The sequence below is a fragment of the Ambystoma mexicanum genome, chromosome 4q (assembly GCF_040938575.1).
Source record: "Ambystoma mexicanum isolate Mex_15411 chromosome 4q, UKY_AmexF1_1, whole genome shotgun sequence".
Lineage (NCBI taxonomy): Eukaryota > Metazoa > Chordata > Amphibia > Caudata > Ambystomatidae > Ambystoma > Ambystoma mexicanum.
Window position 1 is genome coordinate 369,336,706 of NC_090928.1, and position 19,861 is coordinate 369,356,566.

A 19,861-nucleotide genomic window follows, 5' to 3' on the forward strand; every position below is an offset into this window, starting at 1 on the left:
ATTACCTCTTCTTTCTTTCAGAGTGAGTGCACTTTGGAGCAATACTGTTCCCACGTGATGGTTGTTGTGGGCTTAGGCCCACCTTCGGAGATCTGAGGCCAGGTACATAGAAGCTACATAGATAAGTGGCACACCAGTGCTACCTAGGGAGAGATTAATCACTGGGACAGTTAGATGCTTCAGTGAGGGGGATGTAGTGAGCTGAAGGCTTTGAGAAAGTAACCAATGCAATCTAAAAACGTCTATCTTTTTTTTGTGTTAAAATGTTTGGCGCTATGGATGGATGCTGAAGCTCCCATGATTCTTGGTGAGCAATTGTTGGCTACTCAAGATGAGATATAGATGATCTGAATTTGTTCACGCTGGCCAATTTTCTGGCTATAAAGTTGAATGATGCCAAGTAGTCGGGGATGATTTTGATGGGTTGTTGTGGAGCTTGCGCCTGTAGTCTTCTCCGAATTGAGAATAAGAACCTCACAAGTGGTTGAGCCATAACAACTGATTAGGTAGGTCGTGGTGGAAGACCGTTATTTCTACATTTTACAGCAGGAGAATAGCTGGTACATTTTGAATGTGCTTTCTTTTGGTATGTGTATCTAGGAAGGGCTCCTTTAGAATGGAGCTTAATGTTGGAACTTTCCCAAAGATAATGGCATGGGATTGTGTGGCGTGTCAGGTGATATCAATGCAAGAACATTTATCAAGCATTTCAAACTTTATGTTGCCTCTGCTGTGGTTTCAGTAGTGGACAGTAATTCGTGTTTTTATGTCAGCAAAGTATGCTTCAATTATGTGCAAGATATTGTCTACATTTAATTCTGGTGTAGAGTTGGGTGTCCTCAGCATATTTGTGCATGGTGATGATGTTTGTTGACTGTCTCCCGATGATTATATGTGCAGGGTTGATAGGATTAGGCAGAGGGCACAGCTAAGGAGGCATGGCTCAGCTTGTAGGGAACTTTGTCAGATTGTGCAATGCGTTTCTGGTCTTTGAAGGATGTGCACCATTAAGCTAATTGGCTGCAGTTGTTTATTCTGGTTTCCACTAAAGCGAGAAACCTGTTGTGATCGGAGGAGGAAAGGCTGGTGTTCGATTAAGCAGAACCAGCAGCGCTGGGGTCAATGGTCTTGCGTAGCTCATCATAAGGGAGGGCTGGTTTGGTGCTGCATCTTGGTGTCAAACTGGATTGGCTGCTGTCTTGAAGCTTGCAATGGCGATACTTTGCCACAGTGTTGCTGCCAAAATGCCCACCATGGCTTTCCTATTGAAAGCTTGATTGGTAATGCAGTATAGATGCAGGGTTTTTTAAGTAGCTTGGAACCTTAGCTGCAATGTAGGGTGTTATGATGGATTTCTAGAATCTGGCATGGTGGAAAGATTTTAGGAGACCACCCTAGTTGTAGTGAATAGGGGAACTGCGAGAGGTTAGCTAAAACCCAATCAAGGTAGCAATGGAGAACCGTCAAGGCTATTCTCCTAAAAATGTGAGTGGGGATAGGGGTACACAATGAATCCACACAGTGAAGCACACAATAATTCAAGTTAGACAGGAATGTATAAATATACAGTATTTATTCTAGGCCATTAACACACACTAAAAAATAAAACAAGCAGGTGATAATATCACACAAGACTCAATAATAAACATATATACAGTCACCACAGGCTCTTAAAATGCATTCAATTACTTAAATCAACAAAGGAGGTATGTAAAGTGATGCAGTGAAATAGAACAAAGTCAGAGGTTATGTTGCCTAGCGTCAGCAGTCCAATCCTTAACAGGAGTGGGGCCTTCTGCCCAAAATGTATCTGATGTAGGTAATTTACTTGTGTTGGTGATTGTTCAAAGGAAAGAAGAGATGCAACAAAGTTACTAGGTCAGTAAAATGTGCTCTTAGGTTTCACTGCTCAGGTGCGATGACCAAAACCAAAAGGAAGTGGAATGGAGGGATACAAAGAGACTTGTTCTCAATGTTATCCTGTGGAGGACAGGGGGAAGGAAATGCTTTGCCTTGACTTACCCCCTGACTCTGATTTTCCCAGAAGGCTGGATGGGTCGACTTGGGGGTCACTGATGGGTGGATGTCCTGCTGTTGGTTCCAATGAGAAGTGCCCTGGAAAAGCAGGTGCATGGATTATTTTGGTCAGGTCCAGGAGCATATTGCAAACCTTGGCGATGGAGAAATGCAGAATTCACCAATGCAGAACTCTTCAGGACACATCACAGGATGGGGAAAGGCGAGTTCCAGAGACAGCTTCCGCACACAGACGGCAGGTGTCCTTCCAGTCGCGGTCATAGAAGTCCTCCTAGAGCAGTATCCCTTGAAGCTGAGAGGCTGACATTTGTCAGTAAGGTGACTTAGGCCACAAGCAGGAGACCACGAAGGTTCCAGCTGCGTAATGGGAAAGGCACCAGTTCTAGCGAGCTTGCCGAATGGATAGCTGGTCAGTCCACTGGATGGTCCAGGGACAGTTCGGAAGGCTCAGAATGGCTGGATCCTAGAGAACACGTAGAGACTGATTTGTCCCACTAGTCCTGGGAATGAAGGGCCTTCACAGATCAGGTAGTCCAACAGGGCTTCGCTGGGCCAGACGCAGGAAGGGGTGCTGGGCCTCTTCATGAGTCTTCTTTGGGTCTTCAGTTGGCTGTTCTTCTAGGAGGGATTCTTGGCTCAGCACTGATCTGGAGGTTGTTTTTAGACACATATAAAAGTAACCAAAAATCCCGAGCTTAAAAAGCATGGGGAATACAAAATGATCCCCTTTGCGTTGCATTGTAAACTGCTGTGTGCAAGGTTAAAAAGTTACAAAAAGTAAAGGGAAACCTAGTTTCCCAGTACTCATGGTCTAAAGGACTGATTGGTTTCCCCATAACAAATGACCAACAGGCAGGGGAAGTAAAGTTGAAGGCTTTAGTTCCCCTCAAAAAATCAGAACAGGTTATAAAACAAAACTAAAAGATTAGGGGTCCGTAGAAAACTATAGAGGGAAAGTTGCCAAAAGAGACATTGTTCCTAGCATAGGGCGGTAGAGTATATAAATTAGGGAAGTGTTGATGATATTGAGCTAGATGGAACTGAGGAATGGCAATTAGTCTTAGCTTGGCTGATCAGGACATGAGCCTGAGAAGCAAATGGTTCTCATGGAGTAGCTGATAATGTCCTTCACTGTCTACTGGACTATGAGTGGAAACCCAAAGCAGGAGATGTGGGCATGCTTAGAGGAATGGAGAATGGTATTTGGGGAGCAAGTATAATTTGTGTTATTTTTTGGTTTGTTGACTTTGCCCATGATTTAATATATCTCTTCATATTCTTTCCGAGCGAGGGGATGGGGTTTTGGACAGGAGCTAGTGTGATAGTTTGAAAGAGTTGTATGCATTGGCTGCTAGCTTTGCAAGGATACTGTGTGCTTCCGCATGGTTGATCGCTCTACAGCATTGTGAGTGCTCAAGTGGTCTAGCGATGGAGGGGGAGCATGGCTTTTCATCCGGCATCTTTTGCCACTTCTAACAAAGCATCAATCTTGGCTGGGCGCATCAATGCATCAGAGATTTCTGGGGCAAAGCAGTTCTTGGAGATTAATTATTTACATTATGCATGTGTGTTCGATTGGTTTCACAGCCGGGGGTTGAGGGCTCCGGATGGGTTGTGGTACATTCTAGCACTTCGGCTTACCCTTTGCCGTGTTCTGCGAGGGATTCCAATTGAATGAGATCCAACATGGGTTGGTCAAAACAATGGAGTATATTATTTGCACAATCCAAGTTGGTCTTCGGTTAATATTAAGTTATTATTGTGTCCTTTGTTCTGTTTGTGGGTGTGCGTGTGTGACCTGTTACTTGCTGTGTTATCATGTGGGAGGCTTATAGGAGGCTGCAAAAAATGTGAGTAACGTCCTTTTTTCCGACATAAATGTTGAATTTATATGGACATTTTGAGATGTGTGCTGTCTTTGTAAGGGCACAAAGTCAGCAAGCATTCCGATTAGTGGAGTATCTGAGCCACAGGGCGTGTGGCAGGCATGGCTGTTTAGTGTGGATTTGTGGTCTAGCAATTTGGGAGGGTTAGGCCTCAATATAGGAAGCATGGTTTGGTCTGTTTCAGGATAAACTAGAAGAGTAGCAACCAGATTTCAGTGATATGGAATAGGTCGAGCTGTGTGCTCAGCTGGAGCTTTTAACTCCCTGAAAGTGGCCATAAGCATCTGTGATGCTGAGCAGAAAAAAACAGATAGCTATTTGTCGTTGTAGGTTGCTGTGTGGATTACAGTGCCCGTACCTGAATCATGGTGTATGGCGTTCTCCCGGCCTGTAATTGCTGCAGGGCTCCTTGCCTGTTGCTTTACTTTTGTTGTCCTGGGCCATTCCATTCTGTTAGATAATGGTAACTTCTCACCTTTCCATTTGTTCTGGTTGTGTATGAAAATGTGATTGATTTATCTCAGTCTCAGTAAAGCTTGACTTAGTTTGGTGCAGCAGGGTGTTGGAGTTCTCACTTAAGCTGCTCCCACAGTGCCCAGAAGATGTTACAAAAGCTGCAGTCGCACCACTATCTCGCGTCCAACCAGCTGAAAACTGCAAAGAAGACTGGAGCATAGGAGATTACAGTGACCGACTACTATAATAGTTACTGACTTAACCTTGACAAGAGTGACAAATGACTGGTTGATACATTGGAATTAGGACTATCCAACACAATACATGATAATGAACTGCCTGGCGATGCGGAAGTAGGACAACTTGCTATGAATCTGCCATCAATTTTCTGATAGGATCCACCCGTTCATGGTATTGAAGGAAATATGGATTACCTCCTAGCATCTTTTATTGAACAATGATGTAAAGTGAAGGTGGAAACTTTTAAACAGCAGAGGAAATCACTGTAGGCAGTCATTCACAAGAGGATAGGCTAGGTAGGTGTGAGGGTGCACTAAATAGAATTTTTATTTTTGGTTTAGTTTTGCGACAGGGTGGCCTAAATGTGCCCCTTGCATGCCGCTGGGAGTGATGGGGGGGCTGATCTATCCTTTTACAAGTTACTTAGATAATGCCATCTCATGTGGGCTACGGGGAAGAGGTTCCAAAATTGGTACCCGTATTTTCTCACAAGACCCCTTTCTTGCATATATGGCAGGTGAACCTAGGCGCTTGTTGCTGTTTTCGATGTGAAATAACACACTCCTGATTTCTTGGGAATGCTGAGATGGGTCCGTACCTCTCCTTCTTTTCATGGTGTCTGCTTGGTGTAATTTGTAGTGGATGCTATGTGGGTGTTGCTGACTAAGCGGCCTGTACTTTTGATATGTTAATGAACGCGGTGTAGCTTGGTTCTGGATGTATCCTGCATGTATGGGGAGTTGAGTGGAATGTTGTGATGTCATTTTGGAATCTGGTGCGTGTGACTACTGGAGCATTCTGAAGGTGGCAGTTACATCTTGGAGCTGAAAGGTGTGGATGTGCCAGTGTTACTGTCCAGTGACCTACTTGTATGTCACTTACCTGATTTGTACCCACAGACAATACACTTATCATAAGAAGCCCGAGTCCAGTGTCTTCTTGACGGAAGAACCCACAACAGAATGCACAGTTGTACTATCACAAATAGGTCTTTTCTGGACCGTTTTTGGTGCACAGGGAAATGTCTGAAGTTTTCTGCCTACGGACAGGTCTTGTACTTGACATGTGCATGAGTTTGTCAATGCCTGTACCCTCTTCTGTCTTGTCACCCCACTATCAGTGATATTGTCAAGAAGAGGTGTCTAAGTCTCAATCTTGAATCAATGGTGGAGCATAATCTTTGCCAGCTCTTCATTGCTCCGGGAGGGTAGCTCAGTGGCAACGTGCCTGCCTTCGAAGCAAGACGACACGAAGCAACACAGGTTCGATCCCCGGGTCTGCGCTTAGAAACATCTGGGTATTTAAGTGCATTATAAATATGCAACTAAGACAACAACAACAACTTCTGTAACAGTGCCTTGATGCCGCCGGGCTGTGTGAGCATTTTAAAAATGCAAATAAATAAAAATTGTCATCGGTTTCTATGGAAATCACAGATGGGGAATTTTCCTCATCTGTGGATTACTCTCTTTGTTGCTGAGCTGATGTGATATATACTCCCAATGCTACTAAGTTAGTTGTGGCTCAACGGCTCACCATCCTCTGCCACTTGATGCACCCTCTGCCACTTGATGCATGTGTAAAGGTGTTGCATGCACAATTACATTTCTTCCCAATGCCCCAGATTCTTTTAAGACAGATGCCCACCTTTTTGAAGACAAAGTGATCTGTGGCAATTGAGTGACTGCTGTGTCTGGCGCAGAGATGGACGTGCTATCTGGGCTTCCCCAATGCAAAAAAGCTGCTTCTGTAGCAGGTGAAAAACGCCCACAGATATATATATATATATATATATATATATCTCTGCTGGACCCATAACCCATCCGCTAGCACGTTTGAGTACTGCAATATCTTAAGACATGTTAATTTGAGTCACCACTTCCCTTCAATAAATGCTTGTGGGGTGCAAAGGTTTCTGAGTGCTTTTGTCTTCTACACAGTCTACTAAATGCACATGGATTTTTCAGTGCTTTGCTCTTCTCCCATACCTAGTAAATACGCGTGGGGTTCTCACGAATATGCCTTCTATGCCTAGTAATTTCACATGGGGTTCACACTGCTTTGGCTTCCTCCTATGTTGGCTTCTCTGTGGCATGGCTTTCTCTTAAGCCTAGTAAATGCTTGTGGAGTTCTCAGTCCTTTGCCTTCTCCTCTACCTACTAAATGTCAGTGTTTTGGCCTTCTCCTATGCCTAGAAAATTCATGTGGGCTTCTCAATGTTTTGGCCTTCACCTACACCTAGTGAATGCGCATGGGATTCTAATTGATATTGCCTTCTCCTCCTAAATGCATGTGGGCTTCTCAGTGCTTTGGCATTCTCCTATGTTTAGTAAATGCACTTTGGGTTCTCAGTGCTTTGGCCTTCTACTTGGCCTCGTAGATACTGTTCTAAGTGCTTTGACCTTCTCCCCACCTTGTAAATTGCACGTGGTTCTCCGGGCTTTGGCCTTCTTCTATGCCAAGTAAATGTATGTGGGATTCACAGCTCCATGTTCTTCTCCACCTACTAAATGCATGTTGGGTTCTCAGTGCTTTGACCTTTTCTGGATATCTGTGATTTGTCTGAGTCACGCTATTTTGAATTCAAAATTGCTGAATGCGGGAATGCCGAATTCGAAATGCGAGACTGGCTGAAATAATAATCCTCCACCCAACCTCTAATTACATTTCGGCGGCACACCTCTGCGACACCAGTTCCCTTCACTTACGTGGATGGGAACTGGTGCCAGAGGGTCCCTTTTTTTTACTTCTCAGGAGCGGGGGACACCCCCTCAACCCCCGATGCCATTGTAATGAACAAGGGTACGGCAGACACCCCTGCAACCCTTGCTCCCCTTGTTCACTATAATGGCACCGATTGGGCAATTTGTTTGAAATCTTTGGCTGGTCGGAATTTCTGTTATGTCAAAATTAAAACAAATCTCCCATTCCGTCTTTAAATTTTGAAGCTTTCTACGGATACTGCCTTCTCCTATACCTAGCAAATGCACATGGGGTTCTAAGTGATATTGCCTTCTCCTCTGCTACGAAATGCACATGGGGTTCTCAGTGTGTCGGTCTTCTCATCTCCCTAGTAAATGCACATTTCCCAGTGCTTTGGCCCTCACCCCCACATAATAAAAGACACACAGTCCTAAGTGCTTCTGTGCCATGTAAATGCATCAGTGATTCTCAGCACTACGGTCTTCTCCACCTACTAATTGCATGTTGGGTTCTCAGTGCTTTGGCCTTCTCCTACAACTATGTACTGCATGTGAAGGGCAGCGTTTTGGCCTTCTTCTCTTTTTGCCTACCAAATCCATGTAAGATTCTGAATGTTTTGCCCTTCTACTACAGAATGTACGTGAGTTGTAATGCCAAGCCACCCGCAATTCACACACCCACCCTTCCACAAATCAGTTTCCTCTCCAGCCCCTATTTCCCTAACTTTACATAGACCCTGTTATCGATTTAATTCTATTCAAACCTCGCTATCCTACAATTCCCTAACAAACCCGAGCCACTGCAGCTTCTTGAAAGCCCAACCATCCATGGTTCAGAGTTTCTGCACATCTCTTGTTATAGACGCAAGTTCGAGCCACTTACTGCGATACTTGGGGAAAAACCCATAAAGTTCGACTTGGACAAACCCCCTGGAATCCCTACAGGTTCGAGCTTTGCTCTGACCATCCAAGCCGCGCTTACTCATCCGAGCCCACCAGAATCACTTATCGGGTCAGCAAAGGTGTGCTGTTCTGTGGCAACTGAAACTTGTATCATCTAGGTGTCATCACCTAGATGATACAACTCAGATTCAGCTGATCAGTTTCACCCATTGGTTTCACAAATGTATTGAGTGTGGCAGCATGCAGTATAATATTATGAGGAACGTAATGCAGTTACACCTAGTTACCCACACTCATGTTACTTTCAAGAAGCATGTATTGCAAGTCAATGTAATAATGCCAAGCGGTGAAATACTCGTGATAGAACATTCTGTCAGCACACACCATCGGCATCCATCGGTGTCGACGGATCGGGTCCCGAGTAGAAATCTAGCATTGTCAGCCCCATGAAGTAACTATTCATGAACAGTAGAAGAAGCTTAAAGATCCTTACCTGACCAAGAAAAGGATGAGCCACTGTAAAGCAGTGGACAGTGTATCCTGGCTGGCCCCAAAGATGTCAGTGATGGTGGCTGGGATGTGGTCCTTCTCCAGCAGCTGTAGACCATTGGTTTGTTTTTGGTTTCCTTCTCCAAGGATGTGGATGAATGCATCCATCATGTCCCGGGTGTGCCCCTTGGTCACGGTTCTCATGTGTTGCAGGAATTTGTGGTAGACAAAACTGTAAAAATGGTGGTTCACAGTAAGGAAATTGCTGTAGATAGTGCGGACAGGATTGGGAAAATGCCGCAGCCATGGCATGACATCCACTAAGCTTCCTGCACCCACTGTCTTGCCAAACTGGTCATTGTTGCTAAGTAGTGAACGGAATTCAGTGTCATTGTGACTGTAGCGGGTACCAAAGCAGACAGCGCTCATGACATTGGCCACAGCCACTACTGCATTTTGGTTAGGGTAAAAGTGGGCACCATTGGCACTGCGAGCAGCAAAGAGTTGAATGAGGTCACGCACCTCAGATAGCACATGCCGCTCAAATATTTTTTTGGTGCTCAGATTGACTGTGGAGAGAGCACGCACAGTGGACTGAGCAATGCGGCGGTGCACTCTCCAACGTTCACCGTATTTACCGAAAGCCATGCTCCTGCCTCCCGACACCGCCTTAAAGGAGAGAAAATCAGGCCGACCAGCAAAATCCTTGCCTTTCTTTATCAATGCCTCGTGAATGGCATGCTCGCCGTTCAGCACCACCACGGTCTGGCTGCCCAACTTGATTTGGAAGACGTCGCCGTACTTCTTCGTGAGCCTGGTGAAGAAGAGGTGTGGAGCTCTGCCAATCTGGGCCGCATTCCCAATCACCGGCCAGGGGTAAGGACCAGGGGGAGCAAGCCCACTGCTCTTCCCATGCCTCATTCTCAACCACTTCCACAGATGAACGGTCAGCATGGCAGAGAGGAGCAGCACCAAGCAGGGCGTGGATAGTTCTTCGTACATTCTCTTTGGTGAAGACCTATAAGAATAAATTGAAATAGTGTGTCAGAGCTGTTCAAAAGAATAACACAATTAAACCCTCCCCCTACAGAGATGATCTACTGTGATTCTTCAACGCAGGGACAACTCAATCCATGGTCCCCGCTGGTGGGTGGGCTTAATGCACAGTCTCCATTGTAATGGATCCCTCATTCTCACAGAAATGAAGCAACACAAGCTCTCTGCCAGAATATTGTACTGGAAAACGCAATGCACGATTCCTGGTGGAATAAGTCAACTGCAGGTGACCACTGACTGATTTAATCGCTCGAATGTGCTTTACCATGACAGCATTCAATGAGATCCTCAGCATAACAGCTCGCTATTCCTGTGTATTAGTGGATCACCTGTGCAGGCCCATTAAGGAAATACATCTGCTGATCCATATCCCAAGGAAAACGAATGGAATTCTATTTACTGGAGCAGGCACATGATGACTTAACTGCATTCCTGCAGGAAGTAATCAACTCAGGCACACTTTTGCTGAAATTCATAGTCTTTAGTGTAGGACCTCATGCATGCCTCCCCACTGCTGCAATACTTGCGGCCTTCTGATAGCATGGCTAAACATGGGTTCCCCTGTAGGAGAACCATACACCGGGCTTGTAGGATAATGCAATCAATGTTCCCTAACTGGATATCGGAATTCCTTCTGCGTGCTACGAAAAGAGCCCCAAGCGTGAAACCCGCAGCTCTACTGGGGTTTTGGACTACGACTCCCAAGATCCCTCACCATTAACAATACCTGCCAGGGCTGATGGGAGCATTGTCCAAAACATCTGGGGAGCCCAATTTTGCACCCCTAAAACTGTGATACATGCAATAAAATAGGCCCCAGAAATACAGGTAAAGCTAACTGCCCACTTCAATGCACCCCATCAAGCTCCCTCGTGGGGTGCCTCAAAGGACTCTACCTAAAACACCGTACATGTTCCCCCAGCAGGAACTATAGAAACAGAGACTAGCAGAATAACTCGATGCATGTGTGCTGGGATGACTTCATGCATCTTCGTGAAAAGAATAACATAGTGCATGCTCGGATTGGGGACCGACTGATACATGAAGCACTCCTCAATGACGTATTGGGCTCCCTCAGTTGTTTACTTCATCATTCACCAAGCGCGAACCAGACCTCCACGAGGCTAGAGCAAGTGAGGGGTGGGTCTGGGTGGGTGGTTAGGAGTCTGTCTCGGGCCAAGTGTTCCTGTGTGGCTCTCTTATCTGTATGGTTTGTACTGTCAGTGTCAGACTTTGTAATTCATCACAGCCTTGGTGGTATCCTGGCGGTAATTGCGCTGGGATGCCGCCAACGCAAATAGCGTTACTGCAACTTGGTCCGGCGCTATTAGCGCCAGGTCCAGAGTTGCGTTATGGCTGTAAGTCCCCATTTTTCAAGAGTCCATAAGACTCTATGGTGTTTTTCACCGTTACTGACACCGCCGGCAATAGCACCGGTGGTAATTGCGCCAAAAATGGGCAAAAAGCTGAGATTTACCTCCAGCTCAGAGCTGGAGGTAAATCTCCAACTTTTCGCCTAAACTTGGGATTGGGTGGAGTGGTAATGTGATGGTAATAGCGTTATCGGCACACTTTTATCGCTCCGCCCAATCCCTGGTGAGGCCCAAAATATCTAATTCGATTCATTTCATCCAACACATTACCAGGGCACTTCAGTAAAGTCAAAATGTCCTATTTCCCAAAGGTATAACACATGTCCTGAAGATGGCAAAGCTTTCACCCCAGCAACTGGGCTCAGGGTGCACCTCTCCCCCACTCACTCAGCTTCACTTATTTACGCACACACTCTTCTGATCTGACATAGGGTGACACCCTCAAATTCCATTGGGACCCCCACTCTCCCCGTAGCAGGGCTGGACTGCCCCACCGGGACTTTCCCCGGTAGGCCTCAGGGCATAGGGCCTGTTTGGGTAGCAGAAGGATACATAAAATATGAGAACGAACTAAAACGATCAAGCCAACCTGGGTGGTTCACTTGAAATTGGCTGCCAGCGGTGTGCATTTCTTTTATTCCCAGGGCTCACGCTCCTTTTCATTTGGAGCCTGTGCACCGCCCGAGGAACCGCAAGAGCAACGCCCTGCAGCCTGCCTACTGTCTGTGGTGTGCTATCACTTCACATGACGCACTGTCTGCACATATTGCACAGGTGCGGGCCGCGCACTGTGGGCGACCTCAATGCTGTCCTGCTCTGCTCTGTTCCACCCATCGCGGTGCGCGTACCGGGGCAGCGCACCGCGATGGGTGCACCTGGGACATGCCCTGGGGCACGGGCACCACAGAAAAGGGGAGCTAGTACCCCGGAAGGGCTATGGGTATGTGGACCGCGTTTAGGAATAATAAACTCCTGAAATGTATCCTAGCCATTTGTTGGGCCACAGAATGCGTGCGTTCTTTTTTTCATTACCCATTTACGACATTAAAATCTTTAATGATAGCATCTACAGAAGGGCGTGTATATTCAATGAAGCACACGTCATATGTAATGTGAAAGCTGCGCTTTGCAAGTCTTTTCGTCGACTAATTTATTGATTCATTCATTCATTCATTCACTCGCATCTATTAATTTACCCACGACCCATCCAGATAACAAGTTAATGACCCACATAAGAAAACAGAACTCCCCACTTCCCAGGCGTAAGGCGAGTGACAACCCCGTCTCCATCCTGGCACTGCGATTGCCCCTCCGGCTCCTACAACCACAGCAACAACACCGGGCAATGCCTAAGACACCGCAGGCGGTGGACAAGGATAATACTAGCTCTGTCCCACAATCCCATCACTGAAACCTGAAGGTCAGCTCTGAGCATTGTGGTTGCTTCTGACAAGCTGGCAGCTGCAGTTTAAACTTCCTCTTGCTGCAACCCTTCTTGAGAAACCGGGCATGTTGCAGATCAGCACCTGCAGCGCCTGACTGCAGGTGGTTATATGGTGAAGACAGATCTGTGTGGGTCTTCAGTCCGGGGGTGCACTTAAGAATGCTTTGTATCTGTGTGCCCCTCCCAGCACGGGAATAGTATGAAATGGAGAAGGGAATGGAGAAGGGATGCAGGTTGTCTGGACACCTTTAATGCCGGATGAATTTGTTTTTCTCATCTGCAAAATGGGTAACGTCCCAGGTCCCTCTATCATTGAAGATCTACTTTGAGAGATCATGAATTTATGTAAAACATGCTTTAAATGCACTCATTTTGACGAAATGTATTCAACAATTTCTTGGGGGATACTCCCAATCCCCTCAGAGAAGGGTTGGGCTCACGCACTGTGCTCGGTCATTCAGTGAAACATGGTGCCAATTTGAAGTCCAGGGCCACTTTTGGTTCCCAGACCGGTCCTGGCGGGTAGTCCTAGGACCCAAGAGTCAAGCGGGGCTGCGCATATTGTAGGTCTCTCGCTGGCACTGCTCTTAGTAAGCGTCTGATGAAATGGTGGAGATATTTTTTGGTATGTACTCTTCTTATGCAATGATTCCTGTAAGTGAGGAATAGCGCTTTTTTGGCGGCACGAGCAGAGAAACGGCTTGTGATGTGCAAACACAGAGCTCCGTGTCCGCACACGAAGGCGGTTGTTCCTCGCCTTCCCCAGACCCAAAAGCTGATCCAAGTTCTGTACTTTTCCACTCTTCAAATTACTGACTTGATCACACATAAGCGTGTCATATGTTAATTATGGAACTAGTCAATGACTTGCAAATTGTGAATGAAAATTGACAGTTTCCAGTTAATCTGCAAAATGACACACGTGATCAAAATTGGCGCTCATATGACTGGCGTGATCTCATCACAGAGGTCTTCCTACTCCATTCATCCAGTGAACTTCCCCGCCACTGTATGATATGATAGGTTATTTATAACGCGCTTAATACCCGGAGGTTTATAAGCGCAGACCTGGGTATCGAACCTGTGGTGCTCTGTGTCGTCTCAGGAGGATAGCTCAGGGGCCATGTGCTTGCCTTGGAAGCAAGGCGGCACGGAGCAACACAAGTTCGATCCCCGGGTCCGCACTTAGAAACCTCTGGCTATTAAGCGCATTATAAATAACCTATCATATCGTATCTTGCTTTCAAGGCGAGCATGTTACCCCTGAGCTATTCTCCCGAGAGGTAGTAGAGGTTGCTGTTGGACAGCCCTATTTTTGCAAAAGAAATAAGCAGGAAATATAGAAGTGGCCATTTTAGCAAAAATGTTTCCCAACATGCCTCATTTCACGAATGATGCGCCAGCTCCACCCTTGCTGCAACACATTTGTTATGCCACTACATAGGCATGCAGGACAATAGGTATGGGAGAGGGGATAAGGGTACAAGGGTACAAAGAGTGACAGCAAATGGGGAGGACTGCAGGGTGCCATCCTGGCAAAAAGGGACACATGGAATTGCACTGGAGAGTAAGGAGGAGAGGGAGATAAGGTGGGTGCCCACTGCGCACTGCACAGAAGGACGGGTCAGGGTTTTCCAGGTATGGGGTGAGTCAGAGAGATGGGGAGGGGAAACTGGGAGACGTAGCTGAGAAGTGGGCTACGCCATGCAATGGCAGCTTTTGGGAAGAGCAGGCTGGCAGAGGTGCCGTGGACTAGATAGCAGAATTGGACAGGCGTCACGTCTGAAAAGTGGTCCCTGAAAGGAGGCTTTAGTAACAGTGACCAGAATAGCCCCGATGAAGAACGAAAAACCCAGGCTCGGCAGCACCAAGGCCTTTAAGATTGCAGGCATTTGTTGCAACCTGTCACTGCTCTACCAGAAGCCCAAAATGGGGAGACACTTTGCACATTTCATTAAATCCCATCCAAATTAATTCCACTATAGAAAATCACCCTATCCATTTAAATTCAATTGTGTTAGGAACTGCCTGCCTTAATCCTTTCCATTAAATTGTGAGATGGGGTGGGGGGAGCTGTGTAGCTGGGAGAAAGGAGCATTGTGCCAAACTAAGCAATCACTATGTTTTTTGTATGTTTCCTGTTGGTTAATTTGCTAGAAGTCTGATTTAAAGTGATAATTGTCCATCTCTAAATGTTGCCTGTGTGTTGTAGTATCTGTAAGTTCATTAGAATTATAAGTTAGTCAATTGGTGCAAGAAATTTGAATTTGTGACATTGGGGGTCATTACGAGTGTGGTGGTAAGGGGTTAACGGCACCGTTAAGGATGCCGGCGCCATTAACCCCTTACCGCCGCATTCCGAGGTCCCTTAGCGGGTCCCACTAAGGCCGGCTGGTGAAACTAGCCGTCCTTAGCGGGAGCCGCTAAGGGACCAGGGAGCTAATAACGGGCCCGTATGGGAATGGGGAATGGTTTTCTGAATGGGGACTTTAGGGTCCTCCAAGGTTGGAATGACCCGGTAAGTCCCCATTCAGAGAACCCAGACCCGGGTAATGACCCCCATTGTGTAGTAGCACAGCATTGGTGGTTGATGTTTTGGTTGCTAGTCTTTGTCAAACCTTAAATAAATATATATTCTTACTATACACTGGCCTGGTTCCTAGCTCGTTGGTGGTACCGAGGGTATTTGTTGGGGTGGTGCGAGACGGGTTGGATGCCTCACTAAAGTTGAATCTGTAGAAGCCCTTAGGGGGCGCGCCACCTGCTTGGGGGAGAAAGGAACACCCTGAGCTGAGAGTGACCGCCTATTATATTGTCACAATATGCACTAAAACGTTACATTTGTATAACCAACCATGATTTATCAGAATACTAATTTATGAAATGTAAACCCAGTTTTCATAATGTGTAATAGAAATGACAGAAATCACAAAATAATGCTTCATTTAATATTATTTATGAGGAGCAGGAGATTATAAACTCTTTTTTTCAATGACATATTTACTTTTTAACAACCGCCACCATGCTGCTGGGGGGTACACAATTATGATATTTTGAATCAGAGGTGCGCACAGTTAAAAAGCGACATATGCCTTTTTGAACTGTGGGTTCCAGCAGCTTTGTTCAGGAATGTACATCTAGCCTTTGAACATGTCCTGTTGCTACTCCAGGCCAGCTGCCAGGGATGTCAGTAAAGAGTTACAGCAAAGACACATGGGTGCGCTATGCTTTTTGGTATTATGAGTGTGGAATGTGATTGCGAGATGCCTTTTTCAGAATTAGAATTACCTGCATCATATTATAATTTAACATCTCAGGCTTTCTCGTGTCGCACTCCGCTATACAGATGACCTCCAGAGGATACCATCGCTGCCACTGGAGGCCCTTGCTTCCCCAAAACAATACAGCCCCAAACCCAAAAAGGCTTCCAACAGCCTTGGCAGTTACCAGGTTCAGGACACTATGTGCCAAAAGGTACCCAAAGACTAAGGCCTACCCTCATCTCGGTGGGAATACATGTGCATGATTCTAAGATATAAACCACACTACAAACTCAATGGGTTGTCCATATTGGGAAACATTGATGGCTGCGTCCAACTGAATGAATTCAATGTATGCTTGTTAGTGACTGAAGGCATAGGAAGCGCCTATGGGAATGGTCACTGTAGCAGCAAATCAGTGCATTCTCCATACCAGAATAAGTAGATTGATGCTTACTGCTGTAGTCAGCCACCCCTCTGCCACAGTATAATATATTTATTTAATTATTGCTCATGTATAACACGCTTAATACCAGCAAGTGGTTTCTAAGTGTGGGTCGGGGTTTGAACCTGTGTTGCGCTCTGTTGTCTTGCTTCCAAGTCAAACGCGTTGCCCCTGAGCTATCCTTCCTCCCCCAACTCAATGCATGTCCTGAACAAATAACTCAGTATTCCGCCTACGGGAGTGCTCCCTCTAGTGGAAAATCAGTGGATACTCCCCACTGCACTAACTAGACTGCTAGAGTGATGACAGAATACCAGCCACCGCCCTTAACCTCTCTGCGCACCCCCTCAATGTAAATCAATACAAGCCACCAAACAGCATATCTCAAGGTAGGCACCTACAGTTGTCAGTGCACACTCCGTACTGCAATAACTAGAATATCCCGTCAGCCGCCCTCAGTGTAACTCAATGCATTTCCCCCGAATATAGTAACTCAGGGTATTCTGGGAGCAGGAGCACTCACTCTAGCCATAAATCAAAGCGGGCTCCCCACTTGCGTATGGCAGTGCTGGATCTCCCCGGGCAATAATGCAGTAGGGGTAGGTGCCATATGACCAGAGTGGGCATGAATGTGCCCTTACTCACTGGAGTAAACCACTGCCTGCCCACAGGAGGAGTTATCAGATCAATGTGTTTCCTGGATGCTTTGCAGTAGTGTGGCTAGTAGGTGGCACTGGAGGTATCAAGCTGGGTAGGAAGAAAGGCTGAGGATTTGAACTGCACACAGACCTGCACAGCAGTCACTTAACTCGATGTGCCATCGTACTATGCAACAACATGTATAGTTTCTATTGGTAAAGGTCAGAGTATCTCACTCCCTTGACACCCCACTGCAACCTTCATATATTTCCACTGCTGGGGTGCCCTGTGGTTTCTTCTCTACTTGGCAAACTCAAGTCCTTCTTTCTATGGAATGTCCAGAAGGAGGTTTCAATCAAGCTCCGCACTAGAATGTCTGACAGTGCAATATTTGCTGGAACATAGCAATAACGCCCGCATCCGGGGGCATACCGGGTCGGTAAACGCCCACCAGCCAGAGCCTGGGTAGGCCGGAGCAAAAGCCAGGGCTGATTGCTATAATCCCTCCCACCTGCTGGGATATACCACCGTGCATGACCTCCGACAACAATGCGCGCTTCCACCTGGACTCGATGGATGCGCGCCGTCTGCCCACCAACCGGAAACGGCTAGGATGCTATTGTAAAAACTCATTGCCTAGTTCCAACTACGACCCCCATGTTCCCTTGCCATTGACCAAACAGGCTAGGGCAGATGGAAGTTGGAGTGCAAAACATCTAGGCAAAGGTTGCAGACGTCAGAACTAGGCTACATCATCAGTACTTGCTCCTCCAGAGGCTTCTGGCAATGATTAACTACCACGTCAGAAAGTCAGGGCCTCCCCCTATTGAGAACTGTTACCGCTTCTTGCCTCTCTATCGCCTTCCGGAACATATGAATGCATGTTCTGAATCCTTGCTCCTGGAGCTCAAGGCATTCACCCGATCAGATCAACACACACTGGAGTAACTCTTGGAGTAGGATCTATAATGAAAGGTCCGGCACTAGTGGGAACATGGAATGTATGGTGCAGGCTGGAGTAACTCAATGTATGCACATTAGTGCAACAGCTCAGCACAGCCTTCCAGTTATGCTAAATTAATGACCCAGATCAACACTTCAGGGTGCCCTCTGGGATAACCCAGCTGCCGCTCCCTAGGCCTAGGGTGATAATTACCCACAGGCTTTATTCTGAGTGAATATGTCTGCACCTTGATGGGATAACTCAGCCCATGTGCCCGGCTGGGAGAACCAGACGCATGAGACATTCTGGAACAATCTTAAGAACAGAAGAACTCAGCACAACGTAAAAGGAGCTTACTCCGAAGACTCCACTCAGGGACTCATGGAGATGTGTCAGGGCTCTTGGGGGCCCATTTCAGCATGATTTTTGGGGGCCTGCTTGCCTACAGCTGGGAAAAACAGTCCATAATGGAGACACAAAGGGCTGCAGTGAGAGGCTTAAAAGCTACAGATGATCACAGGCCTGGCAGCCAGCCGGAAGCTGAAAAACGAAATATCCACTGAAAAGCTATTCATCAACAAGGTAATAGTGTAGAGTTAAAAGAGGCATGAGGTGATAAGAAGGCTGCTGGATACTACAAAGCCAGAGGGCGGTGCTGGCCCGAAGGAACCAGCAGAGGCAGGCTGTGATGGGTGTGCTGCAAAGCGCACATTTAATGTCCCGAATTAAAGAAGTATTTTGCTATGTCATATGACTGCCAGGCTGGGGCTGCTCGGGTTTCTAGTGGGATCATTCACCTACATATTGGGGTATCTGCTAGTGGCCCTCTTGTAGAGCAGAGCATCTCAATCAGTGCTCCCAACTGCAGTAACCAGGTGAGTGCTCTCTACTGTTGCCATGCACTTTCTCAGGACTTTACGCGACAGTCTGCGACATGAGGCCTGCTTGCACTTCTCAAATGTGAAGTCCGGCCGATCCGATTCAGCCCCTCATCCTTCCCAAGTCGATCGATTAATACATTTGATAATCACTTGCATTGTTGGAGAGCCTAGAAGCAGAAGGAAGTGATATATATAACAACGCGGGTGGAAATGTGACAGTATACAGATTATGAAACAGTGTGACTGGCAAAACGCGGGTGGAAATGTGACGGGACACTGATTGTGAAACAGTGTGACTGGTAAAACGCGGGTGGAAATGTGACGGGACACTGATTATGAACCAGTGTGACTGGTAAAACGCGGGTGGAAATGTGACAGGAGATAGATTATAAAACAGTGCGACTGGCAAAACGCGTGTGGAAATGTAACGGGACACTGATTATGAACCAGTGCGACTGACAAAACGCGGGTGGAAATGTGACGGGACACTGATTATGAAACAGTGCGACTGGTAAAACGCGGGTGGAAATGTGACGGGACACTGATTATGAACCAGTGCGACTGGCAAAACGCGGGTGGAAATGTAACGGGACACTGATTATGAACCAGTGCGACGGGCAAAACGCGGGTGGAAAGGTGACGGGACACTGATTATGAACCAGTGCGACTGGCAAAACGCGGGTGGAAATGTAACGGGACACTGACTATGAAGCAGTGCGACTGGCAAAACGCGGGTGGAAATGTGTCGGGACACTGATTATGAAGCAGTGCGACTGGTAAAACGCGGGTGGAAATGTGACGGGACACAGATTATGAACAGTGTGACTGGCAAAACGCGGGTGGAAATGTGGTGGGACACTGATTATGAAACAGTGCGTGATGGGAAAACGGTCAAAGAACCCGCCAAGGGGTGGCGAATGGATTACCGACGTTCACGCTACTCTTAATTTGCAACTATCCCAACGCGTTGTATGTGTTTTGAGACCTTACCTTAATGGTGATTGACGTCGTTTTTTGGATTATTTTCCGTTTTCTAATGTATTTGTTATTTAATAACTGATTTGTTTGACTTTTACATATTTTTTCTTCTTATTGTATGAGCTTAAA

The 19,861-nt window shown here is 46.6% G+C and overlaps 1 protein-coding gene across 4 annotated transcripts in view; it reads right to left on the reverse strand.

The window, feature by feature from the left end:
- Positions 1 to 19,861, reverse strand: part of CYP1B1 (cytochrome P450 family 1 subfamily B member 1) — a 48,394-nt gene that overhangs the window by 18,603 nt on the left and 9,930 nt on the right. For all 4 annotated transcript variants that reach the window (XM_069607940.1, XM_069607943.1, XM_069607941.1 and 1 more), the window contains exon 2: positions 8,718 to 9,731. In XM_069607940.1, coding sequence (XP_069464041.1) covers positions 8,718 to 9,715 — 998 coding nt within the window. In that variant the 5' untranslated portion in view covers positions 9,716 to 9,731. The remainder of the gene's footprint in view (positions 1 to 8,717; positions 9,732 to 19,861) is intronic.